This window comes from Sceloporus occidentalis, unplaced genomic scaffold (genome assembly GCF_023333645.1).
Source record: "Sceloporus occidentalis isolate IW3139 unplaced genomic scaffold, rSceOcc1.0.p SCAF_178, whole genome shotgun sequence".
Classification (NCBI taxonomy): Eukaryota; Metazoa; Chordata; class Lepidosauria; order Squamata; family Phrynosomatidae; genus Sceloporus; species Sceloporus occidentalis.
Window position 1 is genome coordinate 60,461 of NW_028317158.1, and position 22,947 is coordinate 83,407.

Consider the following 22,947-nt stretch of genomic DNA (forward strand, 5'->3'; position numbering starts at 1 on the left):
CATCTTTAAACATGCATGGAGGGACTTGTCAGAATACCCCCTCCCCATGCACACGCTTAGCACACGCACACTGCTCCATAGTGTATTTGGGGTGAACTCCGATCAACCCCAATCAGTGCATGAAGCAATGGCGTGCCGAGGTGGGACATCACTAATCGGCCCCGTTTATGTGGTGGATGGGCTGCCGTCCCTGGAATTGCGGCTCTCGGCCAAGACTACAAAACAAAACTAATTCTACAGCCGTAAACGCCACAATAATGTGTATAAAACAGCAGGAAAGTCACTAAAGTCTTGGGAAGGCCCCGCCCCTGGCCACTCCCCTAAAAACAAAAATGGCCCTCACTGGCTATTTGCATATTTAAGGTAAACTACCGTATGTCTACACACGGGGCAGGAGGCTGACCGGGCTGTGACTCCACCCACATGGCCAAAGCAGCAAATAGGCTTCTTTCTGACCCCCAGGCAACAGGCTACATCGCCTTGCAGCCCTGCTGCACAGAGACCTGATTGGCTGTCCAATGATCCAGTCAGAGTGAAAGATAGAAGCTTGTGGCAGTATCCCGCTCGTCCCGCCACAGGCTTCTATCTCTCACTATGATTGGATCATTGGAGGTTTGCAGTAAATGTTGCCATGGCGCTGCAGATGCTATGTAGGGATTATTATTATTTATTATTAAGAAAAAATGGTAACCGCCTTTAAGTTTTGGGTTTGACAAATGACAGATGCCAAAAATAACATGGAGCTAATTTTATAATACAGGCCTGCCTGAAACCCACCGTATTTTTATCATTATTACTAATAATAATATTTTTTTATTCTTAGGTAACTTTTTTTTTTTTTTTGCCCCAGTTACAGTATCCGGGCAACTTGCTGACCTCCTGACTTTTCATACAGTTAAATTAGACTTTTTATGTAATTTTGTGACCTTTTTTTCATAAATAATAATATTCAGAAGAAGAATAATGCATTTTATTTCTGCCCGAAGAAGGACTGTCCTCATTAAGAAGGGACAGCTTGGAGGTATGATACAGCGGCGTCGCGCTACGGAGACGTGTCTAGCCATTGGTTTCATTTCCCGTTGCCTGCGTGCTGCGGTCACATGCTCGCTACGGCCAGCTCCTGCGTCACGTCAGGCTCTTTATTCATTAAGACTATTAACGATCCGGTCTATAAATCGGCGGGATCGATGAGAAACCGCGTCTCATTGGCTGAGAGGTTTCCCTGGGGGGACGGTGACATTAAACTGTCCCTATAGAAGAACATCGCACTGTAGCGCCCCCTGTCCATTTACATGGCGTCTGCGTGTAGCCCAGACAGACCGCTCAGGGACCGTCTCTTAAAGGGTGTAATTTTGAGGCATAATTGCTGCTTTGAGACGCCTTTCCAAAATACCCCATTAACCCCGTCTGGTAACTTGCGGTGTGTGGCAGAGATACCCAGGGGAGGGCTGGTGGCTTTTAGCTGGGGTGGCCATCCCGGCCCAGTGGCCTGACCCCGAGATACTAACCCTGAAGTAATCCAATATGTAGATCCTGCCACATGGACGAGCGAATAATTACCGCCACGCGGAGCAGAAGATGCAATCGTTGTTGTGACTTAAATTTTTCCTCCCCGATTTATATGATTCATATGTGACATTGGATCCAGATCTGTATAGCCGCTCCCTGGCCCGGCTTCCGGCTCTCCTGGCGTCTGTCCAGGCGTTAAAGCCCTGCCTGTTATTACAGGATGAAGAAGGTTATCCTCTTCCCAGCGGGTGTTCCATGGCCTTTAAACATGCGCAGCCCCGGGGATGCTGGGTTATCTTGGGCCGTGTCTGAAAGTTAACTCAAAGTTGTCTTATCGCCATAGCAACCAATATAAAGATGCCCCCTATGTAACGGGCTGCAGATGCCATAGCAACCAACTCGGCGTTCGATTAGATGATTTCATTGGTTTCTATAGTAACCGGACCACTTCTCAAACCTTTGTACAAAGCGGGGAATTGGTGTAAATTGGGTCATAAATGGCAGCGTCAATTAAAAATATATATAAATAATAATAATAATGACAAACTCCTTAACATCGGGTGCCTCGGGGGGGAACGAAGAGTTAACTCGTCTCCTGAGGGTATTGGGAGTTGTATTCGGCGCTCATTCATCAGCATGCACCTTGTCATCAGCGGGTAATCCGCTCCAGTAAGTTTTAAACTCTTCTGAGACCTGAAAATGTCATATTTCGCCCCAAATATCAGTGGTGTGTCGCTGGATGATTTGTGCACGCCGCAGAGCCATATCTTAAATGGGGCAAGTGGGGCAGCTGCCAGGCGGGAAGGAAGGGGCCGCATATTACATTTGGGGCCCCAAAGACGAAGATTGGGATCTGGAGCCTGTTGTGGCCCTTACAGGACACCAACACCCTTTTCACTCGGTTATTGTTCATCGATGACCTGGGGGCTTAAAAAAAAAAAAAAGGTGGGAGGGTCACTGCTGGAAGGTGGGGGTACAGCTTTTTAGGGCCCCCACTGGAAACACATCTAGTGGTTGGGAAAATGGAGTGGGGGCAGGCAAAATAGGCAAATGTGTTGGGGGCAAATTGGGGGCACCTAGAAAATGTGGGCCTCTCCACAATCACATACATTAAAGTACAAATAATAGCTGGAGAGTTACTTATTGTTTTATATAGCGCCATCAAATTCCATAGCGCTGTACAATGTGTGACTGTAAGTAAATGGAGAATACAGACCTCCACATCTCACTCTGACTAGAAGGGACTGCTGGGGTAAAAAAGGAGACTAAAAGCAGATTAAATGATCTGAGATCAGAGACATATGGGGCAAAAACATGAAGAATTATATATATAACTGTATGGGCGGGGATAGGGCCAGCTGTCCTATTATCTAGAAGCATGATGGGAGTGGCAGTCCTGAGGCTATAAGTGTCCATTGAGTCAGTCCCCGCCCCAGCCCCACGCCTGCTCCGCCCTCCGCCCCTCCTCTCCCGGGCTGTGCTGGGTCCCTGTCACCCCCAGTAGGCTGCAGATTGTCGGGGCCCCCCAGCCATGCAGTGCGTCCGCAGGCAGCCCTCCCGCAGCAGGTCGGAGGAGCAGATCCTCCAGGAGGGCAGAAAGGAGGAGTTCCGGAAAAACTGCTCCCGGCTGGGTAAGAGGCACCCTGCCCCACCGCATAACCCCTTCCCTGCCGGGGGGCAGATACAGACCCCCCCCCCCTGTTACCGTTACCACCTCCTCTGGCACTTAGTGGGTTAATCTGCGGTTGCCGGTGCATGTCTAGCGCCCTATTGCCCCGGGACCTGCTTTACCGGGTGCTTCGTGTTCTCTGGGGTGTGGGAGGGGTAATAAGTTTCTATACCTCCTCCTTAACCCTTTAAAGTGCTGCCATCATTAGCCCAAGAAGCTCAGATCTTCTCAGATCAGCCCAACATCCCGGGCCCTGCAACCTGCATGAAGGAGACTTCCTGGGTATATTTAGGGGGCAGCTGGCAGCTTTTAGAGGGGCCGCATATAAAGATCTGTTTAATTGCAATTTAATGTATTTTCTACCGAAATGTCCCACGTAAAGGGGGCCACCTGTTACACGTATGGACAGCGCCTCTTACATGGCAAGACTTACGTCTGAGCATTTGGCAAGTTAGTTCTTATTTGCCGTCAGATTCACTTTCATCTCATTGACATAACTATGAACGAGGGTCGCCCCAGGGCGAGTTTCTCCTCCGAGAGGGGCAAATCTCCTAGGCGACCTGGACCGGTCTGTACACTCGGGGGGGGGGGGGGGTATATATGATGGGGTATTTAGCGCAGCGTTGGTGACCTGGGACGGAGACACTGCGGCTTTTCTCACCCCAGACACATGACCTGCCTCACCCTGGGGGTAATTAGAGAGTGCGCTGGGGGTAATTAGAGAGTGCGCCGTGGGCAAGTGTGTTTAAAGACCTCGCTGACTATCGTTTGAATGTAATATTCTACCGGCTGCTGACGGTGTGCAGGGTGACGGGAGTCGTTCTACTTACCCTCTTGGGGGAAGAAGGCATTGAGCTGGCATCTACACACATAGTATCTGCCGGCAGATCGGCCCCATTCGGCCCCCGTCTAGTCTGCCTGTTTTCCTTAATCAGTCATTGGTCTCGTCTATCCCATGCATGTTTAATACCCTCACTCTACCACCTCTACCACTTCTGCTGGGAGGCTGTTCCGCTTGTGTCGGTATAGTCGGTGATTATTATACAGGGCATAGTGTGTGTGTGTATGTAGATGGCGTGTGTGTATATTGTGCCGTGATGTCCTCGCTTTGTGTAACAGGAGACGGAGCCGCGTCCGGATTTTTATGGTTTTGTTTGATTTGTTTGCTCTGTAACTGTAACCGCCAAAAAACATTTATGGAAAGTTATATCCCTGTGCGAGAGAGTACCGGGGGGGCATGGAAAAACCCCAGCGCTGTATACAGTAATATAACCCCCCAGCACTGTATACAGAAATATAACCCCCAGCGCTGTATACAGTAATATAACCCCCAGCGCTGTATACAGTAATATAACCCCCCAGCGCTGTATACAGTAATATAACCCCCCAGCGCTGTATACAGTAATATAACCCCCCAGCGCTGTATACAGTAATATAACCCCCCAGCGCTGTATACAGTAATATAACCCCCCAGCGCTGTATACAGTAATATAACCCCCAGCGCTGTATACAGTAATATAACCCCCCAGCGCTGTATACAGTAATACCCCCCAGTGCTGTATACAGTAATATAACCCCCAGCGCTGTATACAGTAATATAACCCCCAGCACTGTATACAGTAATATAACCCCCCAACGCTGTATACAGTAATATAACCCCCAGCGCTGTATACAGTAATATAACCCCCCAACGCTGTATACAGTAATATAACCCCCCCAGCGCTGTATACAGTAATCTAACCCCAGCGCTATATACAGTAATATAACCCCCAGCACTATATACAGTAATATAGCCCCCCAGCGCTATATACAGTAATATAGCCCCCCAGCGCTGTATACAGTAATATAACCCCCAGCACTGTATACAGTAACATAACCCTCATTGCTGTCAGTCATGTGATATTCTGGGTGTCTTTCCTGGCACAAACACCACACTGAGCTGATGCTTTATGGCGATGCTAATGAAGTCCGTTCCTCACTAGACTTTCATTAGTCAGAGAGTCCATCTGGGTGATTAAGACTGAGCCATTCTATTGTTCCCCACAGGCAGTATGATAAGGAGTCGGGGATCAGATAACAGATAATCATACAAATGGCTGATATGCAGCTGCCTGAAAACTTTATATTTATAAGGGCAAAAACTATAAACTGGATTAAGGAAAAAGAGCAATCTCTTCGGAAATGTATTTTTAATCTGATTCTAGGAATAATATGCTGATTTAGGGTTTAAAGGGACTGTTTTTATAAAGGTTCACTGAAGCTTCAGGCGAGTCAGTGTATTGACGCGATAAAAGTGACAGCTCCTTGGCGATGAGACTCTTGAGACGTGTTGGGAGGTTGCAGGAGAGTGGAAGCTTCCATTCCCCTCCTCTGCGCATGATGAAGGGTCGACCACCAGCGAGCTGCTTCTGACAAAGTGACGTCCGTGGACTTCATGTTTCTTTAGTGCTCTCTCTTAAGAGACGGACAAAGTTCAGGCTGTAAAGAGAGGTGATTAGCGGGCGTCTCGCGAGGCTTTCACTGCTCCTTGTGTAGAACGCCTTGTTAAAGGGACACAACCTGCCTGCCGGTGTATATTGTGACCGGGTGTCCCCAAAAGGGACCGTCTACCATACAGCCCCACCAGTGAAGAACACGTAGCGACGTACTCGGTGGGTAATATGCATTTCTTCCGGGGAGGAAAAATAACGACTTCAGGAGAAGCTGCAGCTCCACACCTGCAGTGCATCCAACTCCTCTGCTGGAAGCAGCCAATCACTGTCGAGAAACCGCTCACACTGAACTCAGCGGGAGCACGTTCTGCACACGCGTACAGGGGGTCTTGTTAACCCCTTCCACCACTACTGGAATTATCCCGCGAGCCAGGGCCGTGAGAATGCCGCGAACGCACCGTGGCAAGCAGAGGGGCAACTTCGCTGAATCCCCCCATGCATTCAAAGGGGACCCTCGGCTCCCCTATACATTAAATGTATAGGATGTCCGGACTGTGTTAGGAATACAGCGTTTCAGTCAAAAAAATGCGCAGGCTTGTTTTTGTTTCCGTTAAACTCTTGTTTTTTGTAGAAGAAGCCTGCCGGCCGACCATGTGACCCGCGTCCACATCACGCCTCGCGCAGAACCACGCTCTCGTTCTACCGTATGGCTACCGTAGCGCGTTAACGGGGATCGCCTGCCGTAACGGCTTTTTTTAAAGCTGCTGTTCCGCCTAACGGCCCCTAATTCATTCACCTTGTCAAATTCTCCCTCATTCATAGTTTGTTTGTTTTTTGCCACTTATTAGTTGTTGACGCAGAAACCATGAAAAGGTGTGTTTTGTTCGTTTTTTTTTTTTTTTTTAACCCCGTGTTCTTGGTCAGGAAAGCGTATTTCTCCGGAGGGAAATGCCGTTGAACCTGCGCGGTGTTTGTTTCCTCGGGGCTGGGATCTCCGGGTGTTATCGATGGGAGGGTGTAGTCCGACATGCCACCAAAGCAGCGCTTGTAACCCTTTCTAACCAGGAATACAGGACCGGAGCAGCTCTGCCGGGTCTCCGTGACCTGATTCTTACTTTGCTTAAATATTTAGTTTATAAAAAAATGAATAAAACAATAAAAAAAAAAAGCCATAATAAGTTATCTTGGCTGAATATGTGCGGCCGGTGGCAGAACTAGAAACCACAGGGCCCCCTGTGCTAAGAAATTGCCCAGGGGCCACAAAACCCTCTGTGCCCCCAAGCAGCCTACCTGTGCCCCCGCCGCACCCACCTGCAGGAGGGGTGTGTCTATCTTCCTCCATGCTGTGTGCAGACCGATCCAGAATGTCGCTGTGATGTCACTTCCTGCACGCTGGAACAGTAAGACCCAGCATGCGGGGAGCGAGTGTGAGAGATCATCTAGAAATAGTTTTTTTTTATTTTTTATTTTTTATATTTAAAAAAAAATAAATTCTGAGAAAATACCTGCTAGATTTTACCGCAGAGAGTTTCCTGCAGCTTCGCTTTGTGCCGGGGAACGATTTCCTGTTTTTTCGTTCAGTCTGGTTTAATTAACGTCTAATTCATGGCAGAGCGTCCGACGTCATCTGACGGATTAACGGAATCTTAATTTTCTCGTATACACTACCGTTCAAAAGTTTGGGGTCACTTAGAAAGTTTCTTGTTTCTGAAAGGAAAGCACATTTTGCTCATTAAAATAACATGAAATGGATCAGAAATCCAGAGCAGACGGGGTTAATGTTGAAAATGACTATTGAGGCTGGAAACAGCTGATTTTTAATGGAATCTCTTCATAGGCGTACAGAGGCCCTTTATCACTCCCATCACTTCTGTGTTCCAATGGCCCTTTATCACTCCCATCACTCCTGTGTCCCAATGGCCCTTTATCACTCCCATCACTCCTGTCTTCCAATGGCCCTTTATCACTCCTATCACTCCTGTGTTTCAATGGCCCTTTATCACTCCCATCACTCCTGTGTCCCAATGGCCCTTTATCACTCCCATCACTCCTGTGTTCCAATGGCACGTTGTGTTCGCTGATCTAAGTGTAAAAGGATAATTGATGGTTAGAACCCCTTTTGTGATTTTGTTACAGCCAGAAATTTCCTTGTTATCATGAAAACAGCTCAGTGACCCCAAACTTTTGAGAGGTGGTGAAATCCCCCCGCGGCCCCTGTTAAAAGGGTATACAGGGATGAACGCCAATAACGCTTCTTCCCGGCGGCTGATGCAGTAAAACGCACTGTACAGGTTGCGTGGTTGGGATAGTTCTGCGTGTTCGCTGGTGGAACACGTGTGTTTCCCGCGCGTTTAACCCTTGTCTTTGTTTCTCCTCGCAGGGCTGCAGGAAGACGAGGATTTGACGTTCCTGTTGCAGGGCAGCCCGCTGTTCAAAGTGAAGTCGGTGTCATGGAGGAAGGCGCGATATTACAAGCTGCAGGAGGACTGCAGGACCATCTGGCACGACTCCAAGAAGGTCCTCCGATCCCCCGAATCGCAGACATGTGAGTAGCTGCACCGTCACAAGGAATGCCCCTAAAGGGGGTATTTATTCAAATCTGCTGTTTTGCCCCAGGAAATCTGCGGCGCTGGCTATCTTTATCTTCTTATTGGTTGCCGGTGAAGCGTTGCAGGCTTAGCAGACAAAGCCTATGTGATGACGAGCTCGGAAGGTATTATAATGGCTGGGTGCGTCGGAGAAATCGGATATCGCTTTACAGCCGGCGTTTACTCTCCCTTTAGAAGTTTTACGAGGGGACTTTGGCTCCAGAAGTAAAGAAGAGACCTCAGCGGGCTCTTCTGTATCTGCTCCAAGATCAATAAGTCGCGCAGGCTCTGGGCACAGAGAGTGGGGCTCCTCTGGTTACAGCTACATCCATTAAAGGCTTGGTGGTTTGCCGGTGTTACCCCAGGGTGGGGTATTGTGGGAGCTTAGTGACTTTACTAGAATACAGTGCCCTCTGCTGGCTAATAATAATAATAATATTAATAAGAATAATATAAATAATAATGTTTATTCTTGTTCCTCCATACCCTGCTTTATCACAGGTGAATAAACCAATATTATCGAAGCTGATTAGAATAGCCCTGCTTGAGCACAGGTGAGTTAGACTGTCTGCAGTCTTTCAAGGCCTGGAGTTTTGAGCTCTAATTTTATATTTCTGGTTTAGTAACAATAATAATCGTATAGAATTTAATGCCACAGAGAGGCTGAACGGGTTATTCTGTCGGAGGCCGAGTTCTGAGAGCTGCACCTGTCCCTTTGAAGCTGCGTTACCGCAGAGACGTTCCTTGCACCCCTTCGTGTCTCGCCGCGTATATATACGCTCTAATTATTATTATTGAGTCTTTACTGCAGGAAACAGGGCCGATGCGGCTGAGCTACCGGAACATTCTATGTTTCTATGTGTAAAGGTTCTGTGATGGTCGTAGTGGATGCACGGCTTCACCTAAGATGTGGTGGTACATTTAGAGGCTACAGGTGGGTGGGGGTGTGGTTAGAGGCAGTACAGGGTGGGGTTTCAATCCACGTGAAGCTGCTGATTGGTCTGATCCGCAACGTTCTCTTCACTACAGAGAGGAGGGCGCGCGCCGGCCCTCCATTAACGTCTGCGGTTCTCAAGAGGTTAAACTTTACAAATCTGCCAATAAAGGGTTAACACAGGCTGAGGGCAGCAAATCTACTTTTAAAAGGTTTTTCTGAGCATCAGGCATTGGAAGTGTCTGGGGTATAACTCCTATAACTCTTAGCCAGCCACAGACCTGAAAGAAAAGGTTTCTTACCCCTTGGGCTGCCGTCCCTGTGACCTGTTCCACGCCATGCGTGTTGTAGGACACGCGTGTCACCGTCTCCCTCCCTCTCTCCGCAGTTTGCATCTATGACATAGAAGATATCCGGCCCGGCCACCAGACGGAGGGGATGAAGAGGAACGCCACGGACGTCCCCGCAGAGCGCTGCTTTTCCATCATCTTTAAAGGTCGGCGGAAGAACCTGGACTTATTCGCCATCACCCAGAAGGAGGCTTCTCACTGGGTGTCCGGCTTAAATAAGATCCTGACCAACACCAAAGCCATGACCAAGAAACAGAAGCTCAAGCAGTATCCTTTCGGCCGTGCGCGATGCGGCACTTTAATGGTTAATCACAAAGAATGTTATGGGGAAAAAGCAGGCGTTTCGGGTCGGCGAAGCATCAGCTCGCCTGCGGTGAGACGCATTCGGATCGAAGCATCGTGGGCAGCCATCTACCTCCTGTCTTCTCTGTTCGTTATACATGTCATAGAGGTTTAAAAGGGTCAGCCGTTTAGGAGGCAGAGACCCAGAGCAGAGCTTTTTAAAACTGCTGTAAAGTGAAGCTTGCAGGCTAAAAAAATATTTATATTGCCATTTAATGCGTGTTTTTGGGTTGGATTACCAAGAATATAGTCAGACAAACAAATAAACTATTTCTAATTTATTATTAATGATATTTTATTTTTAATGTATTTTTTTTGTGAATATACCGGTTATTAATAATATTATATATTTGTATATAAAAAAAAATGTAAGTAATGTGGATACAATAGATTATATTAATAATAATAAAATACTGGAACGTCTCAGAGGACAGAGAAGAAACAGATCTGTAATAGAAAATATATTAGAAATAAGAACCATAGGCGCCGTCGGTGATGTTTCTATGATATTTTACGGGGGCCGCCTTGGTTACTGAGCCTCCGTTCTTTGCTCGGCCTCAGATGACACTTTTGGCCTTAATTATAGGGAGTTTCTAGAGAGAGGGCGTACGCTCCGAGATAAAAATACAGAGAAGGCGGACGAGGCTTTTAATTAAATGCTGGCAGGAGCCGCTGCGGCGATTCCGTTACCGGCCAAGCCAGACTGCGGCAAAAAAAAAATAAAAAAAAAAAATATGAGAATTGCCACAAAAGTTTTATAAAGCAAAAAATCGAAAACCTCATTTTGGAACATAGTGTTTCTGAAAGTGGCCAATACTGTGATGAGAGAGCCGGCCCCACCGCAAGGAATTAGATATAAATATGTATATACCGGTGTGTGTGTGTATGTGTATATGTGTGTGTATATATATATATATAATATAAAAATAAAGGGCAGTCTTCTTTTATTGTGAATCAGCCTCCCAGCAGAAGTGGTAGAGGGTAATACAGTAAGGGTATTAAACATGCATGGGATAGACATACAGCTCCTGAATCTAAGATGAGACCAACGACTGATTAAGGTTTGAGTCTTTACAGCAGGAGAAACGGGCGACTAGATGGGGGCCGAATGGGGCCGATCTGCCATTAAACTCTGTTTCTGAGACATTTAGACCTTAAGACTCTTAAAATATTTTCCTGTGGGTCCCTATTACTGGTCCTGCCTTACTGCCTGGTCTTCAACGCATCTCGGTACCGGGGTCACCCGCTTGGTTTTCCGCTCGGGCCCCCTTTTTTTTTTTTTTTTTTTTGTGTCTCCAGCAGTGGGTTCTAGGCTCTGTGCTTGTTACTGGGATCAGCCTAAGCACCCGGTTCTAGGCTCTGCCCTTATTATCGTGGTTACTGTCTGGATCTACATTCAGTCTTTATTACTGGCTCCAGCCTAACGGGTTCTAGGCTTGGTCCTTACACTGCGATTAGACTGACGTTCTAGAACCTTCTCCTCGTTCTGGTCCTTCTACCGCGTTGACCATTTTTGTGTAACAATCGATTGTTCTCCTTAACCACGGAACCAGCTGGATCCACACCTGCCTCCGAAAATCCGATAAAAACAAAGACAATAAAATGAGCTTAAAGGAGCTGAAAAACTTCCTGAAAGAAGTGAATATCCAGGCAGACGACAGCTACGCCGAGGCCATATTCCAGGTACGATCTCTGCTTGTTAGTCTTAATCACCTAGTTGGACTCTCTGACTAATGAAAGTCTATGGAGGAATGGACTTCATTAGCATTGCCATAAAGCATCAGCTCAATGTGGTGTTTGACCTGCCAAAATATCACATGACTGACAGCAATGGCGGCTCCAGGTCTGCAGATAAAGGGAGTTTATATTACTGTATACAGTGCTGGGGTTATATTACTGTATACAGCGCTGGGGGGGTTATATTACTGTATACAGTGCTGGGGGGGTTATATTAGTGTATACAGCGCTGGGGGGGTTATATTAGTGTATACAGCGCTGGGGGGGTTATATTAGTGTATACAGCGCTGGGGGGGTTATATTAGTGTATAAAGCGCTGGGGGGTTATATTAGTGTATACAGCGCTGGGGGGGTTATATTGGTGTATACAGCGCTGGGGGGGTTATATTAGTGTATACAGCGCTGGGGGGGTTATATTAGTGTATACAGCGCTGGGGGGGTTATATTGGTGTATACAGCGCTGGGGGGTTATATTGGTGTATACAGCGCTGGGGGGTTATATTGGTGTATACAGCGCTGGGGGGTTATATTGGTGTATACAGCGCTGGGGGGGTTATATTAGTGTATACAGCGCTGGGGGGGTTATATTAGTGTGTGTATACAGCGCTGGGGGGGGTTATATTAGTGTATACAGCGCTGGGGGGGTTATATTAGTGTATACAGCGCTGGGGGGGGTTATATTAGTGTATACAGCGCTGGGGGGGTTATATTGGTGTATACAGCGCTGGGGGGGTTATATTAGTGTATACAGCGCTGGGGGGGTTATATTAGTGTGTGTATACAGCGCTGGGGGGGGTTATATTAGTGTATACAGCGCTGGGGGGGTTATATTAGTGTATACAGCGCTGGGGGGGGTTATATTAGTGTATACAGCGCTGGGGGGGGTTATATTAGTGTATACAGCGCTGGGGGGGTTATATTAGTGTATACAGCGCTGGGGGGGGTTATATTAGTGTATACAGCGCTGGGGGGGGTTATATTAGTGTATACAGCGCTGGGGGGGTTATATTAGTGTATACAGCGCTGGGGGGGTTATATTAGTGTATACAGCGCTGGGGGGGGTTATATTAGTGTATACAGCGCTGGGGGGGTTATATTAGTGTATACAGCGCTGGGGGGGTTATATTGGTGTATACAGCGCTGGGGGGGGTTATATTAGTGTATACAGCGCTGGGGGGGTTATATTAGTGTGTGTATACAGCGCTGGGGGGGGTTATATTAGTGTATACAGCGCTGGGGGGTTATATTAGTGTATACAGCGCTGGGGGGGTTATATTAGTGTATACAGCGCTGGGGGGGGTTATATTAGTGTATACAGCGCTGGGGGGGGGTTATATTAGTGTATACAGCGCTGGGGGGGGGGTTATATTAGTGTATACAGCGCTGGGGGGGTTATATTAGTGTGTGTATACAGCGCTGGGGGGGGTTATATTAGTGTATACAGCGCTGGGGGGGTTATATTAGTGTATACAGCGCTGGGGGGGGGTTATATTAGTGTATACAGCGCTGGGGGGGGTTATATTAGTGTATACAGTTTAGAAGCTGCTGTCTGATAACTTGGCGTAGTGCATCATTGTATAATACGTCATAAGACTTGCTGGGTCCTGGGAGCTGCTGCCGCTCCGTAACTGCTTTGTGTCGTCGTGGTTTCCAGCAATGTGATAAATCCAGGACCGGAACGCTGGAAGAAAGCGAGATTGAAGAGTTTTACAAGATCCTGACGGAGCGGGAGGAGGTGGACGTTCTCTTCGGCGCGTACGCGGACGGGAATGGCGTCGTGCCTGCCGAGAGCCTGCGCAGGTTCCTCCTAAAGGAGCAGAACCAGAACGTGAGCCTGGAGGGAGTGAAATCCCTGATACATCTATACGAACCGAGCGAGGAGGGTGAGTCCTGCTGAACTTTGGTGAACTTTAGTAAATATAATTAATGTGCGGCTTTTTCAATAATTTGTGTCCGATTGTAGATATAAGGAAGCTGGCTAATAAAAAAAAACAAAAAACTGGGGCAAATATTTTTCGAATTTCCTTTCCACCCACTCTGCTAAATAACACAATTTTCTCAGGGAATTCTTAATTGTCATGTGATACAAGGGTAGACACTGCAGCGGCCCCACGTAAGATGCGTGTCCGTCTTCTCACGATATTTCTGGTGAATGTCTTTACAGCCAAAAAGCAGAATGCCCTGACTAAAGATGGCCTCCTCCTTTACCTGCTGTCGGAGGACGGGGATATATTCAACCCAGCCCATCGCAAGGTTTACCAGGACATGACGCAGCCTCTTTCCCACTACTTCATCTCCTCGTCCCACAACACGTACCTGATGGAGGACCAGCTCCAGGGTCCGAGCAGCACCGAGGCGTACATCAGGTCGGTGCGGGGTCCCTTTAACCGTTTAAAGGGTTTAGATATTATTATTATTATTAGATGTTAGAAATAATATATATATCGAAGGGTCGGTGCTTTGAGGTTTTTTTTTTTTAACTTATTTCTTGATTTTGGATTTTTTTTGGTATTTCACCCAGGGCGTTGCTGAGGGGTTGCCGCTGCGTGGAGCTTGATTGTTGGGACGGGCCGAACGGAGAGCCTGTCATTTATCACGGTTACACCCTGACGTCTAAAATCCTCTTCAAAGACGTCATAACGGCGATTAAAGACTACGCGTTTAAGGTTAGTAAAGAGTCGGCTTCTCTTATTAAGGAAGAGGCCATAAGAAATAAATAATATCCAGTTTGAACCAGTTCACTCGCTTAATGTCTAATGGTTAAGGGGTAGTTGGCTGCCTGAACCAATCACTAACAGTCAGCATCTTAACAGAAGGAGAGAGATAACTTAATGGCACACCTGGCAACTGTCAGGGAGAAGGGGTGGATCATTACTGGTGCTTCTGCTCCCAGTATGTTGTGGTCGATATTTCTGCTTGAATGTAGGTGACTCTGTTAAGTACATCTTCAAATAACAAGTCAAGATTTTCCATGAGCCCATATTAGAGCCACTTTGGTGACACATTTGGCAACTCACTACATAGAATCTTCACGATGGGCTGTTAAAGGGTTGATAGGATCAGCTCCTTTAGAAGGGTATGATTAGTGGGGAGGAATAATCGTCTGGAGAACAGGAAGTTAGAACACATTGACTCGCTCTGGTTACTAATGTTGTTTCGGTTTATCTGCGCCTAGGAGGGTAATCGCCCTAGCGGGGCCCACCCCTTTTGGGGACAGATATCACGTCGCCCGTTATCAGGGCTCGGTGTTTTTACAGGATTCGCTCTCTAAGCACAGGATGTATCTGCTTTCTTTAGCTTCTTTATGTTCTTTATCTTATTGGCGCAAATAATTTTCCAACCTAAAGGGAAACGATCGCACCCTATAGATAGCAGGGATGCCGGTCTGTGGAGGCCGCTGTTACTTTGTTACAGACAAACCTTTTTCCATTTAGGAGAAGGAGGTATGAATATGGAGAGAGGAGCGACGTCTCCGTCTTCCTGCCTGCTTCTCTTATCTTTTTTTTTGAGCTCTCATATCAGGGAAGGGTCTCCGAACAGTCTCGGAAGGTTAGAGACTTGTGTTAATATCTGTGTTCTAGAACCTTTTTAGAGTCTCCATTGGTCTGCTGTGAAGTTAAAGGGACAGTTTAGTATCCCAGGCAGTGTCTTCAAAATAAAAATACATATCACCTTACTCTTTAAGTCCTTTTAATATACATTCTTCAAAAAAAATAAAAAATAATGAAGTGCTTGACTTTAGGAGAAGCTGCAGCTCCAGGGTCACACATGCTTCCATGTGTGCTGTGGCTGCCCTGGCGGTTTAGTGATTTCAGGTGATGTCCATAATGATAATGATGATGATGATGACACTTTCCAGCGGGCGCAGTAACGTTGTCCCCCACTCTTTGTCGCCCGTTCACTTGCAGACCTCCTCTTACCCCGTCATACTTTCCCTGGAGAATCACTGCAGCCTCGAGCAACAGATCACCATGACCCAGCACATGAGGAGCATCCTCGGGGGCGCGCTCCTAACGGAACCTGTCAACGGGAGGATTAAGGACTTCCCATCCCCGGAGGTGAGTTCAGACGCCGCGAGGCGGTGTGTAGAAGACAATGGACGTAACGTCTCCATTGTTGGGGAGAAATCCCCAAAGCGTCCAAACAGGATAAATAAATACATTTGGTATAAAAGTGGAATTTGTGATCCTTCTGTGTGTTTTTTTTGGGGGGGGGGGGGTAAAAGCAGGGTTTTGAGGGCAGGGATAGTTTTGGAGGCAAGAAATATTTTGTAGTTTGGTAAAACATTTTTTTTTTTTTTTTGTTAAAAAGGAAATCAGTGTATTGCTGTAAGTTTGAGCTGGGAGGGGAACGCTTGGATGGTGTGTGTGTGTGTGGGGGGGGTACCTGTGATGTCACAGTGTCTTTAACCGGAGATTGGGTCTTTTTCATGCATCGCGGCTGTCGGGCAGTTACCAACCTGCATGTTCCACGGCAGATCACTGCTGCCAGGCGGGGAGCAGACTTTCTAAGATTGGCCGGACCCCCACAGGCGTAGAGGGATGTATTGGGGGCGGTAAGACGTGTAAAACGCGTGGATCCTCAGATCTGATCTTTCCTCTCATCTCAGGAACTGAAAGAGAGAGTGCTGGTGAAAGGCAAAAAACTGAACAAGCTGGAAGACGGCCTGAGAAGAGGGAGCAACAGCGAGGCCGAGGAGGTGTCCGATGAAGACGAGGCGGCGGAAATGGAGGACGAAACCGTGAAGTCAAAAGTACAAGAGAAAAAGGGCAAGGTCAGTGCGGACCCCCCGCGGCTTAGAGACCGAGCCGAGATTAAACGGATACAAGCGTGGCCGCTATATCTGCCAGCACCGTGCCGGCGGCCCAACCGGCGGCGCTTTTGGGCCGGTCCCATGCTCTTTGTTGCCAGAGATAACTGCTGGATGATTGACGCTCCCACTTTAAGTTGCCCACCTGTTTTATTGAAATCTGATTGGTCCTGACACACTTAGAAGGAGGGGTTAGAGGCAAGGGGGTGTGTATTCTTGAACCCCCCCCACAAAAAAAAATACTTGATAACCTCATTATGCCAATCACTAAACATTTACAAAACCAAATGCACGACATTATTATTATTATTATTATTATTATTATTATTTTTTTTTTTTTTTTCATTTTTTCTATTTATTTATACGACGCCAAAAATTCCAGCGGCTCTACCTGCATTCAGAGGGTCTGACGGACTAAGACGGGCCAGTACATCAGGGAAACGGGGGGGGGGGGGGGGGCACACCAAAGGAGCTGACACTCTAAAGGATAGGCGGTTTGGGTGGCCATTTTTAATAATGTAATAAAATTAGCGGTCTACTTTTTTTTGTTAAGTATATTATGTAACCGCGCATAAAAATAGGCACAATACTGCATATTTATGGTAAGAACTATAACTTATCCAAAATGTACTATTTTTTTTTTTCTGTAGACTCCTCACCTGTCGTTTCTGTAAGTCAAATTGTTGCGTTGTAGACTGCTTATGTCCTGTTTACTTGTTGTACCGCGCCGTGGATCATGATGGCGCTATATATAATTCCCACACCATTTACTACTTTTCAGAAGACGCTGAAGCTGGCGAAAGAGCTGTCGGACACCGTGATTTACTGCAAGAGCGTTCATTTCCACGGCTTCGACTACGCGGCTCAGCACCAGTCCTTCTACGAGATGTCCTCCCTCACGGAGAGCAAGGCTCTGAAACTGGCGCAGGACTCGGGTGAGGCTCTCGCTTTATCGATCTCTTCCTTTTGATTCAGTGTGAGGCGGCTGTTACACTCCGGGGATGTTTTTTTGTCTTTCCTTCTGTTGTTAGGACCGAGCTTCGTTCGGCACAACGCCAAACAGCTCACGCGAGTCTACCCCGACGGCATGAGGACCGACTCGTCCAACTACAGCGCCGTGGACATGTGGAACGTGGGATGTCAGATTGGTAAAAACAATTAATAATCTCTCTCAAATTTTTTTCTTTTCATTTATGATATGACTCCTTATCGTACTGCTTGTGGGGAACAAACGAATGGCTCAGTCTTATTCACCCAGTCTGACACTAACAAAGGCAAGTCTATGGCCATGACCCTGCAGTATTTTGCATTTCAGTGGCTTTAAATTTCCAAACCCCTGGGGCTCCGATGGATGTGTACCAGGGCCGCTTCCGGGAGAACGGGTTATGTGGCTACGTTCTCAAGCCGGAGTTCCTGCGCCAGAGGACGTCCAAATTTAATCCAAAGTCCATTCAGAACGGGGAGTGGTGGACCCCAAAAACGCTCCATGTCATGGTAAAGCATCGATTAACGTCTCCTTCACGTTACTGGGTCGGCGTGGCGTATACACGGTCCAGCCGGTCCGGGGGCTGGTGGGGCAGCACTGGGGCCGCGCTGCGACTGCCTGTTGGCATGCGAGGGTCTGCCGCTTACTGCAGGCTGTGCAAGCAACCCCTCTTTTCCAAAATGGCACACGAAGGCTGTTTGGGGGCAAAAATTGCACAGACAAGCTGTTTGGGGGCAAAGATGGGACAGTCAGATTGGGGTAAGAAATGGAACAGACAAGCTGTTTGGGGGCAAAGACGGGACAGTCAGATTGGGGTAAGAAATGGAACAGACAAGCTGTTTGGGGGAGGGGATGGCCATACTTATGGTTCTTGGGGTTTTATTAATAATGTGGTATTTTGTTATCATTAAGGAACAATTTAATATAACTTTAAAAATTATTTATAGCTATTTAGATGGCAAACCAGCCATCTCTAATGTACAATTTGGATTTTTGGGGGGGATTAGTGATAATCCGTGAGAAATGTCCATTTGTATGAAACATCATTCTTAACGTTCCTATCTCGGACGGATTGTATATTCTGCAGTTTTGAGACGCATAAAATCTGAGTTTTTAAACCATTTTTTTTGCTTTATTTCCCACTCCTTCTGCTTTCGTGCAGGTGATCTCCGGCCAACAGCTGCCAAAAGTGAACAAAAAGAAAAGCTCCATCGTGGATCCGTTCGTAACGGTGGAGATTCACGGCGTGGCCCGGGATAACGACAAGAAGAAGACGAGAGTCATTAACAATAACGGTGAGGAGGGAGGGTCTGGGGTCACTCGGGACGAGATGAAGCCCCCCGATGAGGACCGCACCGGTGCTTATGTACTTCTCATATCGTTTAGAACTGCTTTATCCTTCTTCCTTTACAGGTTTTAACCCCGTATGGAACGAGAGTTTCCAGTTTGAAATCGATGTACCGTCGCTGGCGCTGCTGAGGTTTGTGGTGGAAGATTATGATTCGTCGACGCGCAATGACTTCGTTGGCCAGTTCACCGTCCCGCTTACCAGTTTACAGATGGGTGAGACTGATTCTCCTTCATAGACTCTGCTTTTCTTACTGGGATAACGTCAAGGGTCTCGTCTACAGCCCCAGGTCTGTTATAGACGGGAACGAGGGGCAGGTAGACCTCCCGTGTCCCCCGACCGGCCAGATACATCCCACCTGGTGCCAGTGCTGCTCAACCGCAGGGGCAGGTGGACCGGGACGTCCTCCTCTGGATACCACGTTTGCCCCCGTGCACTAGGAGGGGTGGCAGTTCTTCATCATTGGGGGGGGGGGGGGGGTAGATTTTAGCGAGTACCCGGATTCTGTAAAAGCAGCCGATACATTGTTATATTTTTTTCCCAAAATGATTGCCTCTAAAAATTCAGCATTGATGTCAACAAATATATAACTTTTTCATATCGATTAATTGAATGTATTTTAGGTTATCGACAAATCCACCTTCTCACGAAGAACGGAGACCCCTACCCGTCCGCCACGTTATTTGTACACACCGCCCTCCTAGACTGCAAGGAGTGAAGAAGAACGCCTTACGTTTTATTATTTTTATTTTTTTTTAGATATATATATTTTTAAGATTTTTAGTTAAGAAATTCAGGTCGAAACCAACGTTAGGCTTGTTTAGTGCCTTTTCCTATCAAAAGCGGGGAACATTTACTATACATTTTGAAGCCCTTTTTTTTTATTTTTTATTTTAATTTGGTTGCTATTTTATTGCGCTCGTTATGGCTCTCTTGTTACCATCGTTCATGTTTTTATTATTTATAGTTATCCGTGCTGTTCCTGTGCGATCACTCGCGTTTAGTAAGACGTTAACGGATGTAAGGGGGCAGAGATAATGTTTTTTTATGTTTTTGTTTGCCTGTATCGTTCACCGGCGGGGGCTGTCACCTACTTAAAATCCCCTACGTTCTTTAATAGAATTTCGGGGCACGTCTGTGATGGTTGGGGATTATAATGACTTTACAACAATATGTGCAATATAGCCGCCATGTTTAGTGGGATTATTGTCTTGGGGGGGGGGGTCAATTGAATTTTTCTTTTCTTTTTTTTTTTTTTTTATGTCGTAAATAAGTAAGCCTGTATGGGGATTAAGAAACGAAACCATGCAATTTTTAGGATATTGCAGAAAAAAATCACAATGTTATTTACGGTTAAAATTTTGGTTATTTCTACATTTATTTTAATACTTTTTAAATGTATCGGTTCTGTGTTTTTGTTTTTACAGAAAACTGTGATTTTATTTTCTGAGCAGAATTCTGCTTATCACAGTTAAAGGAGAAGCAGTTCCTCCTACATCTGAGTTTTTCAGGTTTAAATAGCTTTTCTTAAAAAAAAATATACTTTCTATTTTAGTTGTTTTTAGATGTATTTTTCTAGCAGGTTTAAAGGGAACAGTCCGTCTTTTTCTTCTGGTCGGTTGGCGCTGAGAACCCAACCTTCAGGTATTCATCGGCACTTTATCCCCTGCCGCCCTCTAGTGGCAGGTTTCCGTATTGCAGGCTGAATCCCCTCTTTATAAACAGACGCCTGAATTCTGTGTCCCGCGATATATATTTTTCTAGATAGAAATAGGTTAAAGTAAAAAAAAAAAAAAAAAAAAAAAAAAAAAATGTTGAGAAATAAAAATTCGGGAATAAACCAACCGGCAAAGCCTTTCTTCAGCCGTCTGAAGTAATAATCTATGCACTCGCTGTCATGGTAACCATACAGTAAATAGTATACTGAATATTTTCCCCTTTAATAGATATTTATACCGTCGGTTCTAGATGTTTACTCGGGCGACATCGTGCCATATGTGCCTTTACCCCTCACCTAGCACAATATACATCACTGAGTCTTTTAGAAATGCAGGAAATTTTACATATTGCAAAAAAAAACCTGAAAGTCCTTGTTTTCTATTGGTCCGTGAAACGCATCGGGGGTTCCTTACCGGTTCTGCGTTTTTTTATTAAAGAAAAGCGAACGGTTATTTTATGCTACTTTTTTCAGGGTGGGAGATCGTACGTTTTATGCTCACGGAAGCTCTTAGTTGTTCTAGAAAACCGTTGTTGATTTTTACTCCGTTGTACCAAAAACAGATTGTTCTGATGCATTCACGTTTATTCAACCCGAGGCCTTGTGATTTAATCCCCGTACGAATCTGGAAATAAAAGTTATAAAGCCTCATTCTGACTTTGTGATTTTATTTTTTTATAAACCAATGACCAATGGGCAGCGGTGTGGGGGGAGGGGATCTCTGGGGTCCAAAGGGATAGAATCATTTAATAAATACATAAAGGGATTTAACAAAGTTGATGAATACTAATCATGAGTTTTCTCTAATTGCATGTACCAGTGTTTTTTGTTTTTTTTTGGTTTGTTTTTTTTAATATTGCAATGTGGTTTTTAAGAAGGGGGGGGTACATTTTTCTCTACTGCAATGGTTGGCACAGATTGGCTCAAAAAATAGTTAAATAGAAAGTCTTAAAATGCTCCATGTAAATTACTATGGGTTGTTGTTTTTTTTTATTTATACATTCTTTTCTTTTTTTCGTTTGCAGATTTTATAGAGAATATAAAATCTGAGAAAAATAATTTTTTTTTAAGATTTATTTTGATAGGAACTTATTATTTTTTTTTTTAAATAATAATTTCAAAAGACAGGCCTACTTTTAAACTTAGCTAGAAATCCACAGTTCAATAAAGACATAGCAAAAACATGAAAGTTTGCGCTTGTTGTTTTCGGAAAACATTATAAAAAAAAAAAAAAAGTGAAATTTAGGCCAAAAGGGGTGGAAAAATTTCGGAGCCAGCTTTATTTTCTTCCCTTATCATGTTTTTATTTTCATTTATTACCCCCTGGTCTGCAGTTAAAAAAAAAAAAATGTTTATTGGGGCAATAAGACATAAAACACGCCTTTTTTCAGTGCTTCACCACTTTGTACAGAACCGCAGTTCACGACAAAGGGGTATTTTACACCATAAAGACGGCAGCGTGTGTGTTTAACCATTATTGGTTTATATTAAATCATTTTCATGCTAATAAACATTAATAATTAACCCTGTAAGGGGTAAAACATTGAAATGAGTTTAAACCCCCCCCATTTCAGTATTCATTATGACGGGCCGACAGTGGCAGATTAGTTTTAGCAAGAAGAGCTTGCCGGCCCTGTATCATGTATGTTCTAATGGGTGAAGAGATTGTAATATACATTATACAGGGCCGGCCAAGCTCTTTATGGCTCAGAAGTGGGGTGAATTTTCACAAGGTCGGGTCACAGGTGTCCTTTTAGTGAATGCACCTTATAGACCTCGTGTTACCCCAGTGCAGTCACTTGATGGGGCACCTGGTTTGGGAGCATTTCTTGAGGGCAGGTTTGAGCTGTTAGTTCAGAAGTTTCACTTCTATTAATGGTTAAATTTCCTAAATCCACCCCCCTCCCATCTGCAAACTGAAGCAGGCGTCTGCAGGGAAGCTGCAGTTTCAACATGCCAGCTTCACTCTGCATTGTGAAGGGCTGACAAAGAAACATGGACTTTTTGGGCATTTAAGAACCATTTGGTCCATCTAGCCAAATTTATTTTACATGAAAAGGGGAACCGGCCCTGCAGAATGTATAGTTCTATAGGAGGTTGCTTTAAATAGTTTGACTCGGGGCCAGCTTAGCCTTTGCCACAGGAGAAGCTCATTGGCCTTTTCATCCTTTGTAAGGTAGAGTGAAGCCAGGGAGATGAAATGGCAGCTCTCCGCCGACTCCTACCTTAGTGAATAAACCCCCCTGAAGGAACTCGTAAGAAACTCTGACATTAAAGCAAATAAGAGAGAGACCGACATTTAAATAAAAAACCACAATTCTGTACGATTCTAGATTTTATAGGATCACGTTCTGAAATAAGAGGTGGCTCGTGGCACATTTATCACCACAATCCCATCGTTCACGTTAGTTGGAGACCTAAAAATACACAATCTGCACATTTTCTGACAACGCTATCATTTGGCAAAGTCATCGACCATTGGTACCGGCAAAGGGCGCTAGGCCTGCGCAGCCTGGCGGAAAGTCA

General features: G+C 45.8%; 1 protein-coding gene across 1 annotated transcript; it reads left to right on the plus strand.

Moving 5' to 3' along the window:
• Window positions 1-3,040: 3,040 nt before the first annotated feature.
• Window positions 3,041-19,422, plus strand: LOC149278849 (1-phosphatidylinositol 4,5-bisphosphate phosphodiesterase delta-1-like). The gene is made up of 15 exons (XM_089501664.1): window positions 3,041-3,140; window positions 7,991-8,155; window positions 9,521-9,749; window positions 11,378-11,507; window positions 13,216-13,444; window positions 13,726-13,927; window positions 14,083-14,227; window positions 15,470-15,619; window positions 16,171-16,335; window positions 17,153-17,306; window positions 17,403-17,519; window positions 17,687-17,865; window positions 18,519-18,651; window positions 18,770-18,919; window positions 19,328-19,422. The coding sequence occupies exons 1-15, from the start codon at window positions 3,041-3,043 to the stop codon at window positions 19,420-19,422; spliced, it is 2,343 nt and encodes a 780-aa protein (XP_089357790.1).
• The last annotated feature ends 3,525 nt before the right edge of the window (window positions 19,423-22,947 follow it).

What these genes read in the sequence shown, in the direction of transcription:
- LOC149278849 (XM_089501664.1), top strand. Translation starts at nt 3,041, where the DNA reads ATGCAGTGCGTCCGCAGGCAGCCCTCCCGCAGCAGGTCGGAGGAGCAG. An exon ending in TTAAAGACTACGCGTTTAAG is followed by an intron (nt 14,228 to 15,469) that starts GTTAGTAAAGAG and finishes GTTCACTTGCAG; the next exon opens with ACCTCCTCTTACCCCGTCAT. An exon ending in AGGACTTCCCATCCCCGGAG is followed by an intron (nt 15,620 to 16,170) that starts GTGAGTTCAGAC and finishes CTCTCATCTCAG; the next exon opens with GAACTGAAAGAGAGAGTGCT.